The following is a 24,847-nucleotide window of genomic DNA, read 5'->3' as shown; positions in this document are numbered from 1 at the left end:
GAAGACCTTTAAAATAGTCTATTAAGCAATTTTAGTTTTTAAAATAATTATTATTTTAAAATGGAGCATGGTCCACAGATTTAGTCTGAAATTTTGACAGAAAATCTAGTATATTTATTGTTTACTTATTAAGAATTCCAGGGATAGGCAGTCCCAGGGCTGGTTCAGCATTTGGGGACCTTCTATGAACCCTGGATCTTGTATTCTTTCCCCTCAGTTTGTTCAGTATTTCTGCTATTGTAGTCAAGCTTGTTGCCTCATGGTTGCAAGATGGCTGCTGCAGCTCCAGATATCACATCATCATGATATAGCTGCCCATGGACAGGAGAAAAGGAGGCAAAAGTCTTATGAGACTCTCTGTTATTAAGAGACAAATATGATTCCCAGAAACCCTGATATATCCTGCTTTAAGTATCATTGGCCATATATGCTCATGTGCCCCCTCTGGACCAATCACTGCAAATGGGATTGCTGGATTGCCTTAACCCAAATTTTATCCTCTGCACTCCCCCCATCCCTCAGCTCCAGGGTTGGAACATAGCCACTCAAACAGAACTAGGTTTCTGTTAATAAGGAAAAAGTGAGCATCGGCTGTTGTGTAGACATCAATGTCTGGCACAGCTACCCCCTGGGAGAAGCAGCTCTTGCCTGGCCTCAGGGGCAGTGGACGTGAGATTCCATGATGGGGCTCCTGTCCTACTGGGCTCCGTGTGCACAAACGCCCTCCCCATCCCTGGTCCTGCTCTTTATTTCAGCACCCAGCTGGGTGCCCCACCTGATCCCAAGCCCAGGGCCAGCTCCCAAGGTCTGTCTCCTGATCATCCAATCCCTTTAGGATTTTGCATGTGCTGATGGACCAGCCTCCCTTTCCCTGGTTCCCATGCCACTTCGGGAAGATAGGCAGAGAACCCATGTTAGTGAGATATTTTTAATGAGCTCAATACCTTGCTGGGAATGTAACATATATTGTAATATTAAATACCTGGAGGGGGCTTGGGGCTTCCCATTTTAAACACAAGGAGATGTCGGCATAAAGTGGTGTGACTCTTTGCCCAAGAACAGATGGCTATCGTGTGGAGCTGGGACCAACAGTCAAGTCAGTTTGCCGCACAAATCCGTGTTCTGCTCGCCCCACAGGTTGAGAATGAGGCTCCCACCTCAAGGGGTGCATCCAGAGATGAGTTCAGTGCACAGGGGGAACAAACAACTTTTGGAAGCCAGGCCCCACCTCTGTCTCGTCAGTGGGAAGCGTGGATGGGAGGGGAGAGAGAGCTCTTCCCCTTTGTGTGAGGCCGTTGATGTAGAAACCCCAGAAAGGGGCCCTAGCCACCACATCCTCTTCTCTCGTGTCGCCTACAGGCTCTCTCCTTCACTCACAAACTCCAGGACGGTGCCGGGGGCAGGGTCTGGGCCATGTCCCCCCGTCCCACCACCCTCCTGGGCCTGGGTGAGTCCTGGAATGGAGGGGTAGGAATCCAGGGGCAGAGGGGCTCTGCTTCCCAGCTCCGTCCCGACTCCAGCCCAGAAGACGCTGGGGCCCTAGCGGGGCAAAGTGGTCCCCCTCAGCTCTGGCCAAGACCTAAGTCTTACCATGGAAGGTTCAGTGCTGGAAATGGTGCCTGGGTATGGGGTTGAGTTCAGACTGAGAAGGGCTGGGGGGCAGGGAGGAACACCTGCTTGGAAGAGGGGTTGGGGGTTTGTCTTGAGACTATTTCAGAGCAAGGAGGGGGCTCGTACTCAGATGCAGTGTTGACCGGGGTGTCGGGAAAGTATGGGACGATGACCACCCCCTACCCCGCTGGCTCCTCAAGGCCCCCGCTTGACTGCGGCCCCATGAGGAAACCGTACAGTGGGCGTCTTTCTCACTAGAACTTCTCTTCCAGTGCTCTGTCTGGGTCACACGATGCACACACAGGCGGGTGAGTCTTCTCCCCAATCCCCTCTGCACCCCGCAGGCAGATGTAGCTGAGAGTGGAGCCGATCCTGGGGGCCCTGACATACACCTCGAATTGCAAACAACCCCCAATGTATAACCCTCGCCCAGGTCTCTCCCGCGTTCTCCCCCTCTGCTCTTGATGGCCCCCAGGGACGATTCAGATCATACAGACCAGGCTGAACCCACGAGCTCTCCCCGCACAAGCCCAGATCTCCCTCGGCAGCCCCTGGGCAGAGAACATGACCTCACCAAGGGCAGACTCAGAATCATCCTCAATCCCACCGTCTCCATCCTCCCGTACGGACTGTATCACACAATGATGTGGTTTTAAATGATCATTTAAAAGTTTTACTTAAAAACTTTAAATATCTATATAGTATATAATTTATCTTCAGGAAAACCGTAATCTTCCTTCGAGTCCTCTCACAGTTTACCTTCAGACAGACTGAGACCCACGCATCTCTCTTTGGTCTGGATCTGTCTGTCCCAATGCTGTCTGGCCCACTTATCTCAGTCACCTTGGTTTTCTTTCCCTTTCTAAAGGCCATCTTCCCACTCAGCTCCAGACCTCCGCACCACCCTGAATGCCCGGTGTCCCCTGTCCCTCGGCCTGGGGAATTCATCCCTGACTTCAGATCTTGGCTCAGATATCTCTTCCCTCGGACCTCCCAGAGGACAGCAGCTCTGCCTCCTGTCTGCCCCCGAGATTCCCACACTCACCCCGAGGGCATGTATCACCGTTTGTACCCGTGGATTTGCACAATTATTTGTCAATGGCTATCCTCTCTCTAGACTTTCAGCCCCAAGAGGGCAGGCATCCTGGGTGTTTCTCATATTTGTGGAACCAGTGGTACATGGAGGCATCAGTAAACAGATAGATGAGAGCTAAGGTGTGGTCAAAAGAAAGAAAGAGCGAACGAGTGACCTCTGCCAGCCCCCTGCCTCTATGGGATTTTGCTGAATGAGAGGCCAGCTTCCTGTTTCAGGGCTACAAACCCGCTCTTCCCCCTGCCCCCAGCCCAGTTGAGACATCTGGGGTTTCCAGAGCCTCAGTAATAAGGAAATGGGAATGAGCTGAGACGAAGGTAAAAATACAGAGAAAACCCAGGGATGAAAGCACAGAAGACTCGCATTGGACACAGAGATCCTCGCCTGCTGGGGAATGTGGGATCAGATCTGTGCTCCAGCTCCTACACACACACACACACACACACACACACACACACACACACACACACACACACACACACACACACACACACACACACACACACACACACACACACACACACACACACACACACTCTTCCACTGCCGCTCTGCAGACTGCGTCCCTCACCCCACACAATCCCACCTGGGACTGGCAGCTGCCCTTCAGACCAGCCCAGATCATTCCTACCGACTGAGACCCCTGCTTTCCTTGTCCCAGGAATGACCCGATCATTCCCATCCTGCGCCACCCTCCCAGCTATCTGTCCCCCTAGAGTGGCCGTGGGCAGGGAGGGAGCCGCCCCCTGCAGCAGACATGCCTGGGGGCCCAGCCTGCTCTGACACCTCCCATGTCACCCTGAGCAAGACGTGACCAAGTCTCAGGGTCCTTAAGTCAAGTGGGGAAAATCACTCCGCAGTGATGGGAATTTATATGCTCATAGAATGGACATGGGGGGGTCTTTTGGGGGAGGATGATGGAAATGGTCTAAAATTGGATTGTGGGACTTCCCTGGTGTTCCAGTGGTCAAGACTGAATGCTTCCAATGCAGGGGGTGTGGGTTTGATCCATGGTTGGGGAACGAAGATCCCACATGCAGTGCAGCCAAAAAAAAATTGTATTGTGGTGATGGTTGCACAACTTTGCAAGTTTAAAAAAAAAAAAGTACTGAATTGAGCAACAAAAATGAGTGAATTATGTGATGTGACGATTTTCACGTAATGGATGCTGAGACTCTGCTCTTACCCATCCCAGGGACCCTGCCCAGTCGCTCCACCAGGGCTGAGCCCGACTCTGTAAGCCCCCAGGGGTGGCCTGTGACCATTGTGTGCAGGGGCCCTGCTGGGGCTGAGGAATTCCGTCTGGAGAGGAAGGAAGATAGGAGTGACTTCAAGGATGAGAAAACTGTGTTTCAAATTGGTCCAAACCAGACAGAGGCCAGATTCGGCATCACCGCTGTGAATGGAGACACTGCCCAGCATTATCAGTGCCTCTATCGAAAAGGTGATCACTGGTCTGAGCCCAGTGAGCCCCTGGAGCAGGTGGTGACAGGTGAGGAGGTCTCTGCTCTGCCCTCAGGTTTGCCCCAGGTCCCTGGACCCTGTCCCCAGCTGTGTCCTCCGTCCACAGGCTCCCCTGCCCCCTCCTGACCCCCAAGCCCTCTGGTTTCCTCTTCCCTCTGCACACACATCTCTCTGCCTTCACACCTGGCTCAGGTCCCTGGAGCCTGGTCTCACCTGGACACCACGGTGACCTGGGCACTCAGCCCCAGCATCAGGGTGGGCACAGAGCTGTCCCTGCTGGGCTGGCGGGATGGGGTGAGGACAGACCCCTTCAAGGGAACCTGTGTCTTTTCCCTCAGATAGTGTTCACTGTCCTTTCCACTGGGTGAGAATCTGTGGGCCCCCTAGGCCATGTGTCCCCTGTGGTGTGGCCCACCCTCCATCGGGCACATCACATGGTCCTAGACCCCTGACCAGGGCTGGATGGTGCTTTGGGGGACCTCTGGGATGAGGCTGTCCCTGTCCCTGTGTGCAGTCAGCCCCCAGGATGTCCTGGAGTCAGCGCCCATTGGGGACACTTTGACCCCCTCCGCACCCTCCTGGGGCACCGACCCCACCGTGCTGCTTAGGGGACACAGGAGTTCACGTACACAGGACACCCGCTTAAATATGCTGCCAAATGGGACAACCTGGAGAAGTGCTAATCTTATTAATACCGAGGAAATATTTTCTTCTCACCGCGTGTGCACCAGACACCCTCCTGCCGTGGGACTGATGTACGTGGTGAGTGAGGAGAAAGGGTCCCTGGCTTCCCAAACTTTAGCGGGAGAATTCATTAGAATGAATAATAGGGATGTATGTAAGTATATATGGGCATATAAAAATATACACATATAACTTACAATGTAAAGTTTCAGATCTATAATTTAAGTAAATTAGAATACAGTTACACTATTAAATATATAATACAATATAATATACATTACTATATTGTTACATGAGTAATGTGTGGTATATATTATGTTATCATGTATTATGTATTACTATAATCTGTATATGTAAATATTAAAATGTGTACCATAATATATATTAAATATGTATAATTGATATATTTTATGTATAGAATAATTATGTATAATTTAAATTATTCATATAAATTAAATTATACATATGTAAGTTAAAAACACATAATTTAAAACATATTTATATTTACTATTTAAGCATTAAATTTATATAATATGTAATATACATTATAGATGTAAACATATTGCTATATATTATTTGTACGTGTATAACATACATGCTATTCTAAATCGTAGTAAATGTCATCAGGGGAAGCTCAAGCAGCAATGGCGTTAAAACGCAGGATGGGGTCGTGGATCCTGGACCAAGGACACAGTGTTGAGGAAAGGATGCTCCAAGAAATGAAATTTTCTATTTTAAAGGATGTTGAGGACTCAACCTCTGGAGCAGTGGGAGGGAGGGGGCGCTGACCAGAAGAGGGGATGAAGCGCTCCGACCTTGTGGGTGTACCAGCCCCCAAGACCTCAGCTGGACCACCTGTAAAATGAGCCATACTGAGCACAGCACTTAGGAGATGTAAAGGAGGTGATGGACAAAAGGCGCATGCGTGGAGTGCAGCTCATGGCGGGTGCTGCATCCTCTCACCTGCTAAAGGCTGGGCTTCAGGCAGCTCGAGGACATCGGGTCTTGGCTTCTTCACTCGCAGAAGAGCGTTTCCGCCCCATCAGGGATTGCTGCGAAAAACAGAAGAGATCAGAGATGGGGATTCTTGTGTTTGGGGTGGGAACCCAGAAGGAGGTGAGCAGGCAGAGGTTCCCGCTCTCGATTCCTACTGGGTTATCGTCTCTGTAAAGGTGCACAAAGCACAGAGAGCAGCGCTGTCCCACGCAGCCTCCTGCAGGAAGGAGATGCTGTGTATCTGCGTCATCCCGGGAGGGTGTCATTAGCCAGGGGTAGCGCAGTGGCTAGTGCAGCTGGCGATCTGACTTTTAAGTTTAGTTAACCTAAATTTCAGTGAAAATTGTCCCGCGTGACTACCGTGGTGGTAACCATCCTCACAGAAAGGTCCATGGGGCTGTTCCAGAGGGAGCAGGTCGGGGTCCGGGGAGGAGACCCCTTGGAGGTGGGGATGGGGGACTCAGAAGCTTCTCTGTCCAGATCAGGCCTCTGACCCAGACCCTCCCCACTCCTCGGAGACACAGACGCATCCGCAGGACAATGACCGTCCTGATGGGCGAGGGGGACACAGAAGCACGAGCCCGGTGGTGCTCTTTGGGGAAAGGGGGAAAGAAGGGGCTTTGGTGCCGGTCATATCCCAGTTTGACCAGTGCCCTGTGGACAGAGGACTCCAGCGCTCAGACCCGGTTTTGTAAAGTGGAGATCATGTCACAGGACTATTGGGCATAAGAGATTTACGTGTAAGTGGGGACACGACAAGCGCCCAGCGCGTGATGGGCATGCTGCCGGTGCTCGATAAATGCATGCTGCTGGTAATCGGATTCCACCCTCCCACCTCCCGCAGGCCTGCCGACAGAGCATCTTTATATTCTCATTGGGGTCCCTGTGGCCTTTCTCCTTTGTCTCCTTCTCCTGGGCCTTTTCCTCCTCCATCGTCGGCACGAGAGAACACGGGGTAGGTCTCAGGGACAGGGTGGGGTGACCCGGGCGGGGTGCTGGGAAGAAGGCTTCTCTTCTGAATTCACACCCGACTGTCCCCAGGGCCCCCAAGAAGCAAAGGTGAGGAGCAGAGGCCCCAGGAGAGGTGAGGCTCCTGGGAGTGACCCCGGGGCCCCCAACCCCCTGCCCCCAGGCAGCCCCGAGGGCTCACGTGTTCTTTCCCCTCAGGCTCAGCCCAGCTGTTGACGTCGCAGATGGGACACCAGGTAAAGACAAGGATGGGGGACAGGTCTGGGAGCGGGGAAGTGGGGATTCAGTGCCATCAGGAAGCAATGTGGTCGGGGGCGTTCGGGAGCATTCTAGAATGTTCCAGATGGGGTGGGAGGCCAAATATGAAGCTATGAGGTCAGACGTATTTGCCTCCTAAGGTCCACCCCAGAGAACTGACCCCTTGTCCTCTCCCTGCCAGATCTGGCCACTGTCGACAGACTTCCTGAGAAGAGTGGGGAAGTGGACACCTCAGTAAGCGCTCGTGCTAGTCACCTCCTGCTGGGTACCCAAGCCCCTGAAATTAGCAGCTTAACAAAACCATCTCAGTTTCCTGGGCCAGGAATTAGGAATCGGACCAGCTGGGCGGTGGTGGCTCATGGTCTGTCCTGATGTCGCTGTCAAGATGCCAACCAGGGCTGCATTCATCGGAGGCTCAACTGAGGCTGGAAGATCCACTTCCACGATGGCTCAGTCCCCTGGCTGTGGGGAGGAGCCCCATTTCCCCACCACACGGGCTTCTCCATGGCGGCCGGCCTCCTCCAGCGGGAGGACCCCAAAGAGGGAGGAACAGAAGGCACACTGTCCTCTGTGGCCTCCCCTGCAGGTGGCCCTCACTCTGCCATATTCTATTGGTCACACAGACCAACCCTGCTTCTCTACGGGAGGGGACTACACAACGGCGACTCAGGAGGTGGGATGTGCGGGGGCACCTGGCGTCTGGCGACCAAAGTCTTCCCCTCCCACAGCCCCTCCCTCACCTCAGCCACCCATACTCACCCTGAGTCTCTCTCCTCAGGCCTCTGCTGCAGGAGGTCCCCAGGAGGTGATATATGCCCAGCTGGACCACCCGGCCCTCACACAGAGGGTGGGCAGAGCTGTGTCCACACTGTCCACAGAGCCCACAGCCAAGTCCAGCATGTATGCAGCCCTTGCCAGAAACTGACCCCAGGCCCACCTGGCCTCTGCACTAAAGACACAGGAGGGCACTCTTGCAAAAGCCTGCAGTGGACATTTGGAAGGTTTCCCTGTGGAATCGGCCCTTCCTGAAGTCATCCGGTCAATTCTCCTGCTGGCAAGAGCTGGAGTCCTGAGACCCCCAATCAACTTCTAGGAGATTCATTCACCATGTGGCCCCTCCCACAATCAACTAGCTCCTTGGAGAGGACGTGTAGCACTTGTTTCAGAGACCCAGCTGTGGTCCCTTGGCTGTTTCCAGAGACCCAGCTATAGTGCTTGGCTGTTTCCAGAGACCCAGCTGCAGTCTCTTGGCTGTTTCTAGAGACCCAGCTATGGTCCTACAGTCACCCAGCTGATTCCAGATATGTTCTGTGAATCCTCCCCTGCCCCCAAAGATCTGTTTTGTTTTCTCAGCTGATTGTACAAGCCTTCCTAGAGTTCAGGTGTTGATCCTGACTCTGGGCTATACTTATGCAGCTCAGTGCTGATACCCTGTTTTCTGGATCATGCTTCGCCTTGTTCATCAATAAATGTCCTCACAGGCCCAACTGCATCAGCCCTGCGTGTGGCGCTGGGGTACACAGGTTCTAGGTCTCAGTCTCTGCCTCCACAGTCACTCAAAACTTAGTGAGGGAAACGACAAAAAGGGCATCCGTGTTTTCTGATTCAAGTGTGTCTCAGGGATGAGAGAGGGAGATGTCTGAGGGGACTTGTGTCTGGGTGAAGGCGCAGGCCTGCCCCACCTGATACAGCTCCCATCCCCCCCGCCATGTGCACAACCCACGAATGCTCGCATACACACACACACATGCACACACCCACACGCACGGACACGTGTGGAGTGGGCGAGAGAGTTGATGAGACCACGACTGCACACGGAGGGTCCCTCGGGCTTTAGGTCCACCCAGAGGAACACGCAGGTCCCCATTTCCCACCCCTACTTCAGTTCATCCCCACTGGACGCCATGCATTCTCCAAACACAAGAGGACCCATCAGCTGTAGGACACTGTCCTTGATCTGACCTTCACCCCGTCACCTGGCTAATGCCCTTCAGGTTTGGGATTGGAGGCTGTTCATCCCAACAAGCTTGCAGTTGCTGCTGTAACGAACCCCTCACATAGGGGCACCAAACAACACAACTTATTATCCTACAGTTCAGGAGCTCAGAGGCTAACATCAGTTAAACTGGGCTAAAATCAGGGGTCAGCAGGGCTGCGCTCCTTCTGAAGGCTCCAGGGCAGAACCCATTCCTTTACCTTTAGCAGCGTCTGGGGGCCGTCTGCATTCCTTGGCTCGGGGCCCCTTCCTCCAACTTCAAGGAGAACTGTAGCCTCTGCAAATCCTCCCTCTGACTAGGACCCCTGCTTCTGTGGTCGCACCTCCTTCCCTCTCTCTCACCTGCCTCCTCCCTCTTACAAAGACCGTGGTGATTACATTGGGTCCACCTGGAACATACAAGCTCATTCCCCCCCTCGAGATCCTTAACTCAATCACACCTGCAAAGACCCTTTTTGCACCTAAGGTAACACAGCAGTTGGCTCCAGGGCGTCGGATGCGGACATCTTTGGGGCTGTTATTCTGTCTACCTGAGTGGGTGTTGGGCCTCAGCACCACCTCCGCTTGTGGGCTCCTCTGGGCTTGAATGCCTCACTCTGAATTCTAAGTACCTCCTTGCAGGAATGTTTCCTTCTTCCACTAGCTTGTGAAATGATCAATGTTTGAGAGTCTATTTCTTGTGTCCCTAGAACCTCTACGTAAGAGGAGGTCGGGGAGGAAGCAGTGGAGACTGGAAACGCACCCCACAACCCGTTAACTCCCCCACCCCCACCCGGTGCTCAAAGTGACAGACAGGTGGTCCCTGTGCGACAGGACTGTGGCTGCTCACCAGCACCGTGTCCTCCCTTCCTGGGCTCCCAGCGAGATGATCTCCCCAGCCTCCCTGCAGTTATGTGTGTCCTGGGATGAAGTTCACAGTGGCATGTGAGCTGGATGGACGGAGCTTCTTCCAAGCCTGGCCCATGAACCTGCCACACAAGATCCTCACGGCTCTTCCCTTCTGCTGATGGATGTGGATGCCCTGGGTGACCATGGACCCACACGCTGAGTGTGGCACCTGGTTCCCAGGATGACCCCATAGAATAGAGCCTGCTGTACCCCTTGTATTAGTCATAGTTCAGGTTTCTATAAAGTTGATGCTTTAATATGTGTCATACGTGCATATGCTAGTGTGAAAATTAATAAAGGGAAACCTAATTTAAAACGGAGTTGGGAAGCCCTAAAGGGGAGCTCTCTCACCCCTACCCTCTGCTGCAGCTTACTTTACATTCCTGGGCAGGAAGAAGCTTGATTTTCAGAAGAAAGATGATTTTCTCCTTGCCCAGCAATAGCCCAGCCAATGAAAAGAGCAACAGGCTAGCCAATGAGAAACAGTCACAACCTAGCCAATGAGAAACAGCACCAGCTCAGCTAATGAGAAACAGCAACAACTCAGCCAATGAGAAAACAGCCTCAGCCCAGCCAATGAGAAACAGTCACAACCTAGCCAAGGAGAAACAGCAAAGCCCAGCCAATGAGAAACCACCACCACCCTGACCTCTTGGTTTTCTCCAAGGGACTTTCAGTCAAAGCAGCCCCTTCCAGCTTCCTCCTTTTTCTCTGTAAAGTAACATTCCTCTTCCTTGTTCTCTGGACTTGACTGTGGTTTGCCATAGTTTGAATGTCCTGAATCGCAATTCCTCTGCCATTCCTAAATAAACTCATTTTGCCAGTAAAATAACATTTAATTTTAAGGTCGACACTGGACACACCTTTTCCTAGATGACCCAATAATATGCCTGAGTCACTTACATTGTCCTCCCGCCTCCTCCCTCACTGCCCCCCACCCTGCCCCAGCTCCTGACCAAGAATCCTCTTCCTGGGGTGCACTTATAAAATACAAACCAGTCAACCCAGAGTCCACACTGCACCCCCTCCTTTATGGGGGTCCAGAGTCTGGGCCACGATCCACCTGCCCTTGTCATGCTAGGGCCAAGCACATGACAACTAGGGACACCCCCTCCACCCCAGAACCCGCTGAAATCATTAATCCAGCTAATCCCATGCCTGCTTACCCTTTCCTGCCCATTCCTTCTTGTGGAAACCACAGTAAAGGCTCCCATTTTCCCCTCACTCCATCTCCTCCTTTCTGTCTCTGGTGCTTCCCTACGTGGCCCTGGTGGGTGGCATGCATGCCCCCTCCTCCTGGGAACTGTGATGAAATATCTCTTCAATGGAAGGCGTCTCCTGATCTGCTCCCTCACATTTTAGAATTAATACACAGTATTTTAAAGCACCTCCCTGCTGAGCTGGAATCAGCTTCACCTGTTTCATGGAAGATGAACTAATTCCTACCACGTGAGTCGTTACACTTTTGGGTCTACTGGCTGCAATAGTTACACAGCTGAAACGCACAGTGAGAAGGCCTCCGCCCGGGTACGGGCTTACCATGCCTTGGCTGCGCAGAAAGCAGATCCCCATATCTGCCTAAGTCTGCTCTTCATCTTCTGTTCCACGTGCACAATGTCAGTCCGCCCAGCGCCCTCTGAATTCCACACCTGGGAGACCTCATGCCTCTCTCCCTGACCCCGCCCCCGCTCCATCACTGACACGTGGGCGGGCCTCATGGACGTGTTATATGAACAGATATAACCAAATATATTCTTTCCTCATGTCAGTTCACACAGATTTAGGTCCGTCCACAATAGCCCACTTGATTACTTAGCCTTGTTGCCGAAGCTACAGGGCTTCTAAACAAGGCCACTCCGTGCTGTCTCAACATGAAACACTTGGGATCTGCACGACCACGTCTCCGGAGCGGGACCAGCTGCGCCGCCAAGGACGTGGGGTCCCCGGGAGCCCCTCGCCCGGAGAGCCCCGATCTCGCTGTGATTGGGACGTGTAGGTGGTCACCGCCCTACTTAGGGGTCAGACCTGCGGTTCCCACTCGGATTAAAACAAAACGTTATGGCTTCCCTGGTGGCACAGTGGTTGAGCGTCCGCCTGCCAATGCAGGGAACGCGGGTTCGTGCCCCGTTCCGGGAGGATCCCACATGCCGCGGAGCGGCTGGGCCCGTGAGCCATGGCCGCTGAGCCTGCGCGTCCGGAGCCTGTGCTCCGCAATGGGAGAGGCCACCACAGTGAGAGGTCCACATACCGCAAAAAACAAAAAACAACAAAAAAACGAAACGTTAGCCTGAAAACCCGCTAGGGGGCGCCAGCATTGAGTTCTCAATTTTTTCGTCTTGTGTATCTTTTTGATAGAAACATAAGAAACCTGCATGCCTGTTACAGGCCTGGTATTTAAAATGTTCTTATATATCTTAAGAATATTTTAAAAATTCAACCTAGATTCAGCCAGCTCTTAAAATGGTGCAATGGCTCTTTTAGTTCTATGCAAACATTAGCATATTTAAACTTTGTACAAACCCTCCAGAGAATGCCCTATCCTTTTCACTTTTTTTTAAACAACTTTATTGGCCTATAATTGCTTTATAATGGTGTGTTAGTTTCTGCTTTATAACAAAGTGAACCAGCTATGCATATACATATATCCCCGTATCTAGTCCCTCTTGCGTCTCCCTCCCACCCTCCCTATCCCACCCCTCTAGGTGGTCACAAAGCACCGAGCTGATCTCCCTGTGCTATGTGGCTGCTTCCCACTAGCTATTTTACATTTGGTAGTATATATAAGTACATGCTACTCTCTCACATCGTCCCAGCTTACCCTACCCCCTCCCCGTGAACTCAAGTCCATTCTCTATGTCTGCGTCTTTATTCCTGTCCTGCCACTATGGTCTTCAAAACCTTTTTTTTTTTTTAGTTTCCATATATATGTGTTAGCATATGGTATTTGTTTTTCTCTCTCTGACTGACTTCACTCTGTATGACAGTCTCTAGGTCCATCCACCTCACTACAAATAACTCAATTTCGTTTTTTTTATGGCTGGGTAATATTCCATTGTACATATATGCCACATCTTCTTTATCCATTCGTCTGTCAATGGACACTTAGGTTGCTTCCAGGTCTTGGCTATTGTAAACAGTGCTGCAATGAATATTGGAGTGCTAGTATCCTTTTGGACCATGTTTTTCTCCAGATATATGCCCAGGAGCGGGTCTGCAGGATCAGATGGTAGCTCTATTTTTAGTTCTTTAAGGAACCTCCATACTGTTCTCCACAGTGGCTACACCAATTTACATTCCCACCAACAGTGCAGGAGGGTTCCCTTCTCTCCACACCCTCTCCAGCATTTATTGTTTGTGGATTTTTTGATGATGGCCATTCTGACTGGTGTGAGGTGATACCTCATTGTAGTTTTGACTTGCATTTCGCTAATAATTAGCGATGTTGAACATCCTTTCATGTGCCTCTTGGCCATCTGTATGTCTTCTTTGGAGGAATGTCTATTTAGGTCTTCTGCCCATTTTTCGATTGGGTTGTTTGTTTTGATGATATTAAGCCTCATGAGCTGTTTGTAAATTTTGGGGACTAATCCCTTGTCAGTCACGTCATCTGCAAATGTTTTCTCCCAATCCGTGGGTTGTCTTTTTGTTTTATGGTTTCCTTTGCTGTGCAAAAGCTTTTGAGTTTAACAAGCTTTTCTTCTTGAACTAGACAAGTTGATACTAAGCTCCACATGGAAAAATAAAGACGTAAGAATACTTAGGAAAACACACAAAGAGAAGAGCTATGCGGGTAGTGGGGACGAGATCAACCAGAAATTAAAACACACCATACAGCCTCTGAGTCGTGAGGAAATAAGAAAGCCTAGATGCGCCTGCTTATTATGACAGAAGAAACACAAGAAGGATTGGCCGTATCTTACAGGCATTTAAAAGTACTGGGATATTATAAACAAGGTGATTTCCATGTGAATGGGTGCATTTGGGAGAAGAGAAGCTTTTGCTGTGGCATAGGGTCAGTAGCTGCTAAACTTATAAAGTGAAAATTTAATAAGGAGCAAGATACGTACAAACTCTCAAAGTACCTCCCCACAGACCAGTGATTAATTACAAAGGGGAAATAACAGCTTTACTCTGGAGAAACCTGGGGCATGCCGAATTAACCAAGTTAGGAAAGACCAAATCACCAAAAAGGAAAAACAAGGCCAATATGGCTTGAGTGGTATTCCACCCCAAAATGCACAACTTGCATCTAACCAGGAAGTGCTTTGGGCAAAGCTCCTATTCTGTGTGCATCACGCTTCCTTTCTCTGCAGTGTCTCCCCTTCCTCAGGAGCCCTCAGTCATGTCTCTCATCAACCTCAGTATGACCAAGGCTGTGAAGGAAAGAACCCAACATCTCCATTCGTGAGCTTGTTTTAAATCTCATTAATCCAAACAGGATTCCATGATCTAGGAGCGTTTGGAGATGAACACAAACCACTGAAGTGTGGGGAGAGGAAATACCTTGGGCAGGAACCATTGATCTTCTGACCGTCCAGCTCGAAAGCCAGCATCAGGCTCTCGGCACTTGATGGCGTATTTGGACCGTGTCTGGAGCTCACATTTGGGGTTTATGACGCGCAGAAATTGTTTTCTGAAAAAGGAGACGTCATGCATCTTACTTGGGATGGTAACAGAGACTGACGTGTAGGGAAATAGCTGCTCTGCTTCCTGTGAAACCTTTAGTGTTGAAACCCTCGCTGGGGGTGATGGGCACCTGCCCGAGGTATCCTCTTAGTCGGCGGCGCCTCCCAGGCTCTGTCCTCTTGTCCCTCTGCTCAGCCGGGGTGGGCAGGAAAGTCACTGTGATTTCAAAACTCACTACCTGCTCTACCTTACTCCGCGCAGAAGGATACTGAATTCTATTTGTATTATTATCATTTTGTACTCTTAGGACGAGCCCTGAATTTCCCTTGAAGATCCCCCCAAGGCACCTTCTAAGTGCTGGAGATGGGGAGACAGTCCTGGATTACCCTGGGGGGGGGCCCACATTACCACCGAGGTCCTGATGAGTGAAGGAGCGAGGTAGAGGAGTCAGAGCCAAGGTCGATGGGACTCGGAAGCAGAAGGAGGAAAGACGCGCCTGCTGGCTTGGAAGATGGGAGGGGCTGCGTCCAGGGACACGGCAGCCTGCAGAGGCCCGCTGCCCACTCCAGCCTGAGCCCTGTGGAAACAAGGATGAGGCTCCTGGGGAGGGGCAGTTCCCCTTCCTGTGGGGCTGCTGACGCGACAGCCCCGTGACGGGGAGGACTAGCCTCCCAGTGGACACACCCTCGGGTCTCTGTCCTGAGGGCACCGTGGTCTCCTCCATCTGCACCGCCTGGACCACAGGAAGGAGACGCCATGACCCCCAGCCTCACGGCCCTGCTCTGCCTCGGTGAGATGGAGGAGGGGGAGGGGAAGCCCCAGCCAGGGAGGGACCCCTCCCCACAGCCAGGCTGCTCTGTCAGGACACCCCAGGACTCAGGAGGCTCACGGGTAGGAGAGGCGCTGCTCAGGATTCAGGGCGAGCCTCTCACAGGGGTCTCTCTTCCAGGGCTGAGTGTGGGCCTGAGGACCCAGGAGCAGGCAGGTGAGTCTGTCCCCAGGTGTCCCACCTCCCTCCTGATCATGGGGACAAGGGGCCAACCCCAGGCAGTGGGGTGGGGAACAGCAGTTCTGGGCTGAAGGAGGGGGAGTCTGGGAGGTTGGGGGCTGAGAGCTGGGCACCTGGGGGTGAGGATGTCTTGTGACCCAGCCTCTGATGTCCTTCCAGGCACCCTCCCCAAACCCACCATCTGGGCTGAGCCAGGCTCTGTGATCCCCTGGGGGAGCCCCGTGACCATCTGGTGTCAGGGGACCCTGGGGGTCCGGGTGTTCCATTTGGATAAAGAGGGAAGCTCAGCTCCCTGGTACGGACAGCCCTCACTGGAGCCCGGGGACAAGGGCAAGCTCTCCATCCCACACATGACACAGGACTATGCAGGGAGATATCACTGTTACTACCTCAGACCCACTGGCTGGTCAGAGAGCAGTGACGCCCTGGAGCTGGTGGTGACAGGTGAGAGGACACTCGGGGGTCCCAGCCTCAGTCTCTGCCCTCAGGAAGGGGGTCTGCCCTCAGGGGTGTGTCCCTCTCACAGCCCAGCCCTGGGGGAGGAGAGGGGCGTGTGAGCCCCCATTTCACAAGCTCCCTCCTTCTCTCCTAGAGGTCCACAGCAAACCCACCCTCTCAGCCCTGCCGAGCCCTGTGGTCACCTCGGGAGGGAACGTGACCCTCCAGTGTGGCTCATGGGAGGGACTGGACGGGTTCATTCTGACTAAGGAAGGAGAACCCAAGTCCTCCTGGACCCTGGATGCACAGCGAGGCCCCCATGGGCAGACCCAGGCCCTGCTCCCCGTGGGTCGCGTGACCCCCAGCCACAGGTGGATGTTCAGATGCCACGGCTTTTACAGGGACACCCCCCAGGTGTGGTCGGCCCCCAGTGACCCCCTGGAGCTCCTGGTCCCAGGTGAGGAGGTCCCACCCTGGCCTCACGCACTTTTGGAGGCACGAGACGGATTATCAGGTGCTCTTCTCCCAGGATTGTCCCAGATGAGAGGGTGGGGTGAGGGGGGAGCGGGGCGCACAAGACAGTGTGAGCGACAGTGAGGCCTGGGGACCAGGATGGGAGAAGGGGCTTCATGGGAGGAACCAGCCCCTACAGCCCAGGGCTGGTCTTCCCCCAGGTGTGTCTGGGAAGCCCTCCCTCCTGACCCCGCAGGGCCCTCTCGTGGCCTCTGGACAGAGCCTGACCCTCCAGTGTCGCTCTGACGTCGGCTATGACAGATTCGCTCTGTCCCAGGAGGGGAGACAGGCCCTCCCCCAGCACCCTGGCCGGCAGCCCCAGGCTGGGCTCTCTCAGGCCGACTTCCCCCTGGGCCCGGTGACCAACACCCACGCGGGCCGGTACAGATGCTACGGTGGACACAACCTCTCCTCCGAGTGGTCGGCCCCCAGTGACCCCCTGGACATCCTGGTGGCAGGTGAGGAGCCAGCGGGTCAGTCAGGGACCCAGACTCTGTACAGGCCCTGCCGGGGAAGCCCCAGGTGGTGATGCTGGGACCAGGCGTGAGGGGTCCCCAGGGAGGGAGGGAGAGAGACAGAGAGAGACGGGGGTGGGCAGGGAGAGGGAGAGACTCGGAGAAAACAGAGACAGACAGAGATGAGGGGCCTCAGGGAGGCCCTGCTGAGTCGCAGTTAGGAACCAGGGGGCGGGCAGCCCCTCACCCCCCTTCCTCTCTCCAGGGTGGTTCCCTGACACGCCCTCCCTCTCGGTGCAGCCGGGCCCCGTGGTGGCCTCAGGAGAGAACGTGACCCTGCTGTGTCAGTCAAGGAGCACAGGGGAAACTTTCCTTCTGTCCAAGGAGGGGGCAGCCCGGCCCCCACTGCGTCTTAGATCAAAGTACCGAGGTGGGCATTTCCAGGCCGAATTCTCCATGAGTCCCGTGACCTCAGCCCACAATGGGACCTACAGGTGCTACAGCTCACTCAGCAGTAACCCCTACCTGCTGTCACACGCCAGTGCCCCCCTGGAGCTCGCGGTCTCAGGTGAGGGACCCTGACCCTGTCCTCTCTGACTCAGTCAGCTCAGGGCTCTGTCCCGAGCACTCTGGGCTGGGGTTGAGTGAGGGGACTGTGGCGGAGGGTCACCCAGAGGGGGATCTGCCCCTCAGAGGCCCTCCCATCCCCTCCACACCCTCTCACCTCACCTGGAATCCGGAACCTGATGACTGTAGAGACCACAGGGCAGGTGTAAGCGAAAGGTTTCATGAGGTGGGGACTCCAGGGTCAGCCCCACCCCCTTCCCGTCCTCATTCCCAGGACCCTCTGGGGGCCCCAGCCCCCCACCGACAGGCCCCAGTTCAACAACTGGGGAGTCACTGAGGCCTCTCTGCAGAGGGAGCACAGGCCACCCCAAGGCAGTTTCAGAGTCTCTGGGAGGATCTAATGCCCTCAGATCCTCAAGGACAGGCTGGGGGTCAAGCAGAGATGCCAGGAGGACCCCAGGGCTCCAGGGACTCTGCGGCTGGTGCATGAAGGGTGGGGCTCATGGAGAGTGAATGACTTCTCGGGGTCCATCCTGGGGGAGGAGCAGTGGGCTGACGTGGGGAGAAGCAGCTCCCGACCCTCACCTTCTGTTCTGACCCCCAGGAGGCTCTGAAGTTGGGGCCCTTCCCCCGACAGAGCCAGGCCCGCAGATGGGTGAGTGAGGGTCTGTGGGACATGGTGTTGGGTCCAGGGGGGCAGGGCTCAGTTTTGGCCTTGGTTCAGGCACCTCTGGAGACGCTGACTTGGACCCCCTTCCCCTGCCTGGGCCTCAGTTTCTCCAAGTGTAAAAGCAGAGAATCGTGGCCCGGAGCTTAGATTTCCTTCAGTTCTGACTTCTGGCTGTGACCCCCCAGGAGAGGAGGCCTCACAGGGAGGCCCCTGAGGATGTGACTGTACGGGGGCCTGTCCCCAGTGCCGCAGTGATGGTGGCATTGTCCGGGGAGGGGGAGGGAAAGATGAAGTGTCCACCGCACGCAGCCGGCCCCTCCCCTAGTCCCTGTTGTGGTGGGGGAGGGGAGGGTAACAAGGAAGGACCCTCGGCTCCAGATGAGACCCTCGGACAGGCCCCCCTGCAGATGAGAAGCCCCCAGAGCACAAAGCTGGTGTCCACCTTGGACGGGGCACGGCAGGAGGACAGCTCAGGGAGCCCACAGCCCTGGGTTCCAATCCCAGCTCTGCCACCTCCAGACTGGGTCACCTGGGGTTGGTGAATTCCCTCTCTGTGCCTCAGTTTCCTCATCTGTAAAATGGGTGGGGTGGGTTAGAGGAGATGAATGCACAGACCCCAGCACGAGCCTGCACACAGTAGGCACTCAATTAAATGGCATCTTGGGCTCACTCATGACGTCACTGGTGCCCCAGGTCTCAAATGGTACCTGAACGTCCTGATTGGGGTCTCGGTGGCCTTCGTCTTGCTGCCCCTCATCCTCCTCGTCCGACACTGGGGTCAGAGCAGACGCAGGAAGTCGGGTGAGTAGGGAACGGGGTGACCCAGGCCCCTGGAGGTGGTGGGCTTAGGGCACCAGCCAAAGGGAAACCTAAGAGATGGGCAAGGTCAGCTTAGAAAAACATTGTCCAGAGTCTGAAACTCAAAAATCTAGAAAGAAAACACGTACTGTCAGCTGACATGTATAATTTAAGGTATTTTCCTCCTTTTCAATCTCATGAAGTGTTGAAACATGTACGCAAGTATGAGTTCAGGTCTCCTTCTTTCCTCCTGAATCCCGAGTGAGGGGCGGGGGTCGTAAGAGTCCCAGGGCCGAGCCTCTGTCATCTGCCCCAGCCCAGGGCGAGGCTGATTTCTACCCTCCCGCAGGGGCTGCAGACCCAGAGCCCAAGGACACAGGCCTGCAGAGCAGGTAACTCCCGCCCCGAAGACCCCCAGGCCCGCCCCGCCCGCAGCTCCCCCTCATTCTCCCCCTAACACGCCCGCCTCCTCCCCAGCTCCTGCCCAGCCGCCGCCACCCAGGACCAGGCCCTCTGTGAGCAGAAGAGGATGGGGTGGGGGACACAGGGTTCTGGAGGCACCTGTGTGGGGGAGGGGACGGCTGGGAAGGGGTGGGCTCAGGGGGTGCGGACTGAAACCCCACACTTCCCCTCACCCCTGGGTCTCAGTGGCCCCTTCTGGACGCACTGCGGGGGCTCCAGCCCTGAGGGATCTCAGGGGATCCCGCCAAGCGATACACACCCTGTTCCGCCCCAGCAGATGCTGCCGTGAAGGACACACAGCCTGAGGACGGGGTGCAGCTGGACCATCCGGTGAGACCCCTGCTCCTGTCCAGGCCACCAGAGACCTTCTTGTTGCCAAACTCAGTCCAATGGACACGTCTCTGTCCTCACATCCCAGCTCCAGCAGCGTCCCACACTGACCTCTCCTTCCGGGCTTCCTGGGTCGTCCTACTGTGACTCCACCCCTCCTGCTTCCTTGTGACCTCATGGCCCCTCCTTCGGGGTCCCCTTTCCTGGCTCCCCGTCCTCTGTCTGACCTTCTGGCGTTGCAGAGAAGCCCCACGTCTCAAGAGGATTTGTGAATCACCTGAAAGTCCCCAGGCCCCCCTTCCTTCATTCACCCAAAAGCGGTGCACAAGGACAGCGCATCCCCCCGGCTCCCTGTAGGTGCTGCAGGTGCAGCAGGGAGCTCACCTGGTGGGTGAGAAGACTATATGTAAAGAAGCAGGTAGTGTCCTAGAATGCAAGGTCCCGATAAGGAAAGTAAAGCAAGAGAAGGTTACAGAGTACATGGTGGGGGGGCAGCAAGTGCAAAGGTCCTGAGGCAGGGACGCTTTTGCAGGAAGATGGCCGTGCGGCTGGAGCCAAATGTGCAAGGGAGATAACATGTTAATACAGAAATCAGAACCGTAGAAAGAATCCAGAGGCTCCAAGGTGTTAGGAGGTCCCCGGAGTTTCCATTAGGAAAGTGACCTGACCTAAGGTTTTAAAGCATCACTCTGCCAACACAGTGGAAAGCTGACGGAAGGAGATCACAGGAAGTCCCCTTTCTGTCCTACTCTCTCCCTCCAGCAGAACAGGCAGGATGCAGACCCCCAGGAGGGGACGTACGCCCAGGTGAACCACTCAAGATCAAGACTAAGGCGGGGGGTGGCCACCTCTCCTTCCTCCCTGTCGGGGAGATTGCTGGACATGAAGGACAGACAAGTGGAAGAGGACGGGCAGAGGGATGGTCAGGTGGGTCCCATCCTGTCCGAGCCCCCAGGCTTCCCCCACCCCAACCACACACCTTCCCTCTCCCCCACCGCAGGCCGCCGCATCTGAAGCCCCCCAGGATGTGACCTATGCCCAGCTGAACCACTCGACCTTCAGACAGGAGATTGCACCCCCTGCCCCCCAGTCAGGGGAGCCCCCAGAAGAGCCCAGCGTGTATGCTGCTCTCGCCGTCCGCTAGCCCAGGAAGGACCCAGACCCCACGCTCCAGGGAGGAAGACTGCACGGACCCCGGAAGGCACAGGAGCTGCCTGCCCGCAGTGGACACCACCTAACGACCATCAGACAGCCTGGACTCCCAACACAGACCACCAGGAGCCCCTGGGACCCTTTGGCAGTCACCTGATTCTACCCTCAAAGATAACTAATATCCTTACATTTGGGAAATAATGCAACAGCCTTCTCAAAAATCAATGTGTGAACTGAAAACCGAAATCAAAACGAAAAAAAAAAACAAAAAAACAAAACAGAAGTGGGAAAATGTTTTCAACGAATGATAATGTAAATAATACACATCAAACCTATGAATTGAGAAAATTAAGAATCATGAATGAATTAGAAAAGCCTTTAAAAAAATCGATGACCTAACATATCACACCAAGAGTTTAGGATTAAAATAGCAAATTATTTCAAATGAAGGTAGAAGGTGGGAATAATAATGACAAGGGTAGCTAATAATGAAGACAACCAAAAAGTAGAGAAAATCAATTAAGGCAAAAAATACTCATTCTTGAAAACATTCATGAATCCTAGCCACCACAGCCGAGGGAAAGAGAAGGCACACACTTCTAATATCATGAAAGGAATTGCAGACAGCACTACAAATCCTACAGACGTTATAAAGATAGTAACAGAACATTATGAAAAATTTGATGCCAACATACAGAAAATGTAGATGGAATGGAAATCTTTCAGTGTACAATTTACTAAATGGACAAAGTAAGTGGAAAATCTATCATCTTATACATTGACTCCAATCAAAACTTACCCATGACTGAACTATATAGAATCTAGAAAAGTCAAAATGAAAGAAATAGTAGAATGCTGGTTACTGGGGTTAGAGCGAGGGGGAAATGGGAAGATATTGGTCAAAGGGCACAAGCTTCCAGTTATAAGATGAATAAGTTCTGGGGATCTAATATACAGCATGGTGGTTACAGCTAATCACACTGTATCCCATTCTTGAGTGTTTTTTTTTTTTTTTCTTCGGTACGCGGGCCTCTCTCTCTTGTGGCCTCTCCCATTGCAGAGCACAGGCTCCGGACGCGCAGGCTCAGCGGCCATGGCTCACGAGCCCAGCCGCTCCGCAGCATGTGGGATCTTCCCGGAGCGGGGCACGAACCCGTGTCCCCTGCATCGGCAGGCAGACTCTCAACTACTGCGCCACCAGGGAAGCCCCTCTTGAGTGTTTTGAAGAGAGCAGATCTCAAATGTTCTCACCAAAAAAAGAAATGGCGACTGTGTGATGGGATGCGGACAAATGCTCGGACGGTCATCATTGTCCGACGTATAAGTGTGCAGTTCAGGCGGCTTCACTGGTGATTTCTTCCGAGCACTTATGTACTCGTGAAGGACACACACACACGCACATGCACACACACACCCCAAAATTGCACAAACATTTCCCGAGAACAGAAAAAGAAGAAACATACCTCAACACACCAAAACCTGACAAGGGAATTATACATGGGGAAGTCACAGGAAGATCTCTCACATGAGCTTAGATGGAAATCCCTAAACAAAGTGTACACAAATGAGATGTAGTGATATATTAAAAGGACATTGCTTCATGACCATACTGTGGGGTTTTTTTTCGAAGGATAGAGTAACTTAAAATTTAAAAAATCTATTACATAATGCAATACACTAACAGAACAAGTAAAAAATAATCATCTCAATAGATGCAGACAAAGCCTTCAATAAAACATACCAACAATTCCTGGTGAAAATAAAATCGCATCAGAAATAGAAGGGAATTCCCTTTCATTGATGAGGGCATGTTTAACAATCAACACTAGACGTCATCTGTACAGGTGAGAACCTGAGGTCCTTTCGTCTACGACTGGCAATGATCCAAGTATGTTCCGTATGACCACTTGTATTCACCAGGGCCCTCGAGGCACCAACCAAGTAAGTGAAACAAAACAAGGCGAGAAGCTCTGAAGTGGATAAGAATAAAATTGTATTACTAAGAGACTGCACAGTTGTGTTCGTAGAAAATCCCAAATAATGTAAAGATCTTCTACTCTAATTAAAAAGTTTTCCTGCATCGCTGCATACATGGTCAATATATAGAATTCAACTGCCTTTGAGACTTCCGGTTCTGGATTGAGATGAAGTAAATGAACGTCTCCCTGTTCCCTGACTTTATACCAGTGACCTGATTGTATACTCCTGACTTCCAAGAGCCGTAAGGTAATATATTTGGGCTGTTTTTCTTTTTTTGAATTTTATTTTATTTTTTTATACAGCAGGTTCTTATTAGTTATCCATTTAATACATATTAGTGTATATATGTCAATCCCAATCTCCCAATTCATCACACCACCACCTCCACCCCCCGCCACTTTCCCCCCTTGGTGTCCATAGGTTTGTTCTCTACATCTGTGTCTTAATTTCTGCCCTGCAAACCGGTTCATCTGTACTATTTTTCTAAGTTCCACATAGATGTGTTAATATACGATATTTGTTTTTCTCTTTCTGACTTACTTCACTCTGTATGACAGTCTCTGGATCCATCCACATCTCTACAAATGACCCAATTTCATTTCTTTTTATGCCTGAGTAATATTCCATTGTATATATGTACCACATCTTCTTTATCCATTCGTCTGTCGATGGGCATTTAGGTTGCTTCCATGACCTGGCTATTGTAAATAGTGCTGCAATGAACATTGGGGTGCATGTGTCTTTTTGAATTATGGTTTTCTCTGGGTATATGCCCAGTAGTGGGATTGCTGGGTCATGTGGTAATTCTATTTTTAGTTTTTTAAGGAACCTCCATACTGTTCTCCATAGTGGCTGTATCAATTTACATTCCCACCAACAGTGCAAGAACGTTCCCTTTTCTCCACACCCTCTCCAGCATTTGTTGTTTGTAGATTTTCTGATGATGCCCATTCTAACTGGTGTGAGGTGATGCAACTCACTTTGGTTTTGATTTGCATTTCTCTAATAATTAGTGATGTTGAGCAGCTTTTCATGTGCTTCTTGGCCATCTGTATGTCTTCTTTGGAGAAATGTCTATTTAGGTCTTCTGCCTATTTTTGGATTGGGTTGTTTTTTTCATATTGAGCTGCATCAGCTGTTTATATATTTTGGAGATAATCCTTTGTCTGTGGATTCGTTTGCAAATATTTTCTCCCATTCTCAGGGTTGTCTTTTCATCATTTTTGTAGTTTCCTTTGCTGTGCAAAAGCTTTGAAGTTTCATTAGGTCCCATTTGTTTATTTTTGTTTTTATTTCCATTACTCTAGGAGGTGGATCAAAAAAGATCTTGCTGTGGTTTATGTCAAAGAGTATTCTTCCTATGTTTTCCTCTGAGAGTTTTATAGTGTCCGGTCTTACGTTTAGGTCTCTAATACATTTTGAGTTTATTTTTGTGTATGGTGTTAGGGAGTGTTCTAATTTCATTCTTTTACATGTAGCTGTCCAATTTTCCCAGCACCACTTATTGAAGAGACTGCCTTTTCTCCATTGTATATCCCGGCCTCCTTTGTCATAGATTAGTTGACCATAGGTGTGTGGGTTTATCTCTGGGCTTTCTATCCTGTTCCATTGACCTATATTTCTGTTATTCTGCCAGTGCTATACTGTCTTGATTACTGTAGCTTTGTAGTATAGTCTGAAGTCATGGAGTCTGATTCCTCCAGCTCCATTTTTTACCCTCAAGACTGCTTTGGCTATCTGGGGTCCTTTGTGGTTCCATAAAAATTTTAAGTTTTGTTCCAGTTCTGTAAAAATAGCCATTGGTAATTTGATAGAGATTGCACTGATCTGTAGATTGCTTTGGGTAGTACAGTCATTTTCACAATATTGATTCTTCCAATCCAAGAAC

The 24,847-nt window shown here is 52.1% G+C and overlaps 2 protein-coding genes and 1 pseudogene across 13 annotated transcripts in view; 2 read left to right on the top strand and 1 right to left on the bottom strand.

Moving 5' to 3' along the window:
• The first annotated feature begins 1,162 nt into the window (after window positions 1–1,162).
• LAIR1 (leukocyte associated immunoglobulin like receptor 1) lies at window positions 1,163–8,558 on the top strand. 10 transcript variants are annotated; one of them, XR_016390824.1, is made up of 10 exons: window positions 1,163–1,447; window positions 1,884–1,919; window positions 2,480–2,663; window positions 3,900–4,196; window positions 4,683–4,930; window positions 6,693–6,803; window positions 6,890–6,907; window positions 7,016–7,053; window positions 7,257–7,309; window positions 7,854–7,959. XR_016390824.1 is itself a non-coding variant. In XM_089902085.1 (10 exons), the coding sequence occupies exons 1-10, from the start codon at window positions 1,178–1,180 to the stop codon at window positions 7,882–7,884; spliced, it is 1,311 nt and encodes a 436-aa protein (XP_089758211.1). In that variant the 5' UTR covers window positions 1,163–1,177; the 3' UTR covers window positions 7,885–7,959. The 10 variants fall into 10 exon arrangements, 9 of the variants coding, with proteins under 9 accessions (XP_089758211.1, XP_089758213.1, XP_089758212.1 ...); XM_089902085.1 differs by having other exon boundaries at window positions 6,890–6,932; XM_089902087.1 differs by lacking the exon at window positions 4,683–4,930 and having other exon boundaries at window positions 6,890–6,932; window positions 7,854–8,558.
• Window positions 3,167–24,847, bottom strand: part of NLRP7 (NLR family pyrin domain containing 7) — a 119,634-nt gene continuing 97,953 nt past the window's right edge. Inside the window, exons 7-10 of one of the 2 annotated variants that reach the window (XR_016390821.1) lie at window positions 18,945–19,106; window positions 14,994–15,162; window positions 14,463–14,592; window positions 3,167–5,904 (exon numbers count right to left, since the gene is read on the bottom strand). Coding sequence is in view for 1 of the 2 variants with exons in the window: in XM_089902035.1 (XP_089758161.1) it covers window positions 5,895–5,904 (10 nt within the window). In the remaining variant the exon portion in view is untranslated. The remainder of the gene's footprint in view (window positions 5,905–14,462; window positions 14,593–14,993; window positions 15,163–18,944; window positions 19,107–24,847) is intronic. The other variant, XM_089902035.1, reaches the window with a different exon arrangement.
• Window positions 15,280–23,168, top strand: LOC111171404 (leukocyte immunoglobulin-like receptor subfamily A member 6; annotated as a pseudogene). The gene is made up of 12 exons (XR_016390822.1): window positions 15,280–15,375; window positions 15,535–15,570; window positions 15,754–16,038; window positions 16,187–17,003; window positions 17,266–17,568; window positions 18,172–18,222; window positions 18,931–19,038; window positions 19,385–19,427; window positions 19,513–19,550; window positions 19,772–19,827; window positions 20,590–20,754; window positions 20,828–23,168. The product of XR_016390822.1 is annotated as a leukocyte immunoglobulin-like receptor subfamily A member 6 (transcript).

The sequence above is a fragment of the Delphinapterus leucas genome, chromosome 20 (assembly GCF_059928025.1).
Source record: "Delphinapterus leucas isolate spDelLeu-1000000601 "Yukka" chromosome 20, BTC_Dleu_Yukka2, whole genome shotgun sequence".
Classification (NCBI taxonomy): Eukaryota; Metazoa; Chordata; class Mammalia; order Artiodactyla; family Monodontidae; genus Delphinapterus; species Delphinapterus leucas.
This window is presented reverse-complemented; position numbering and strand designations above follow the sequence as displayed.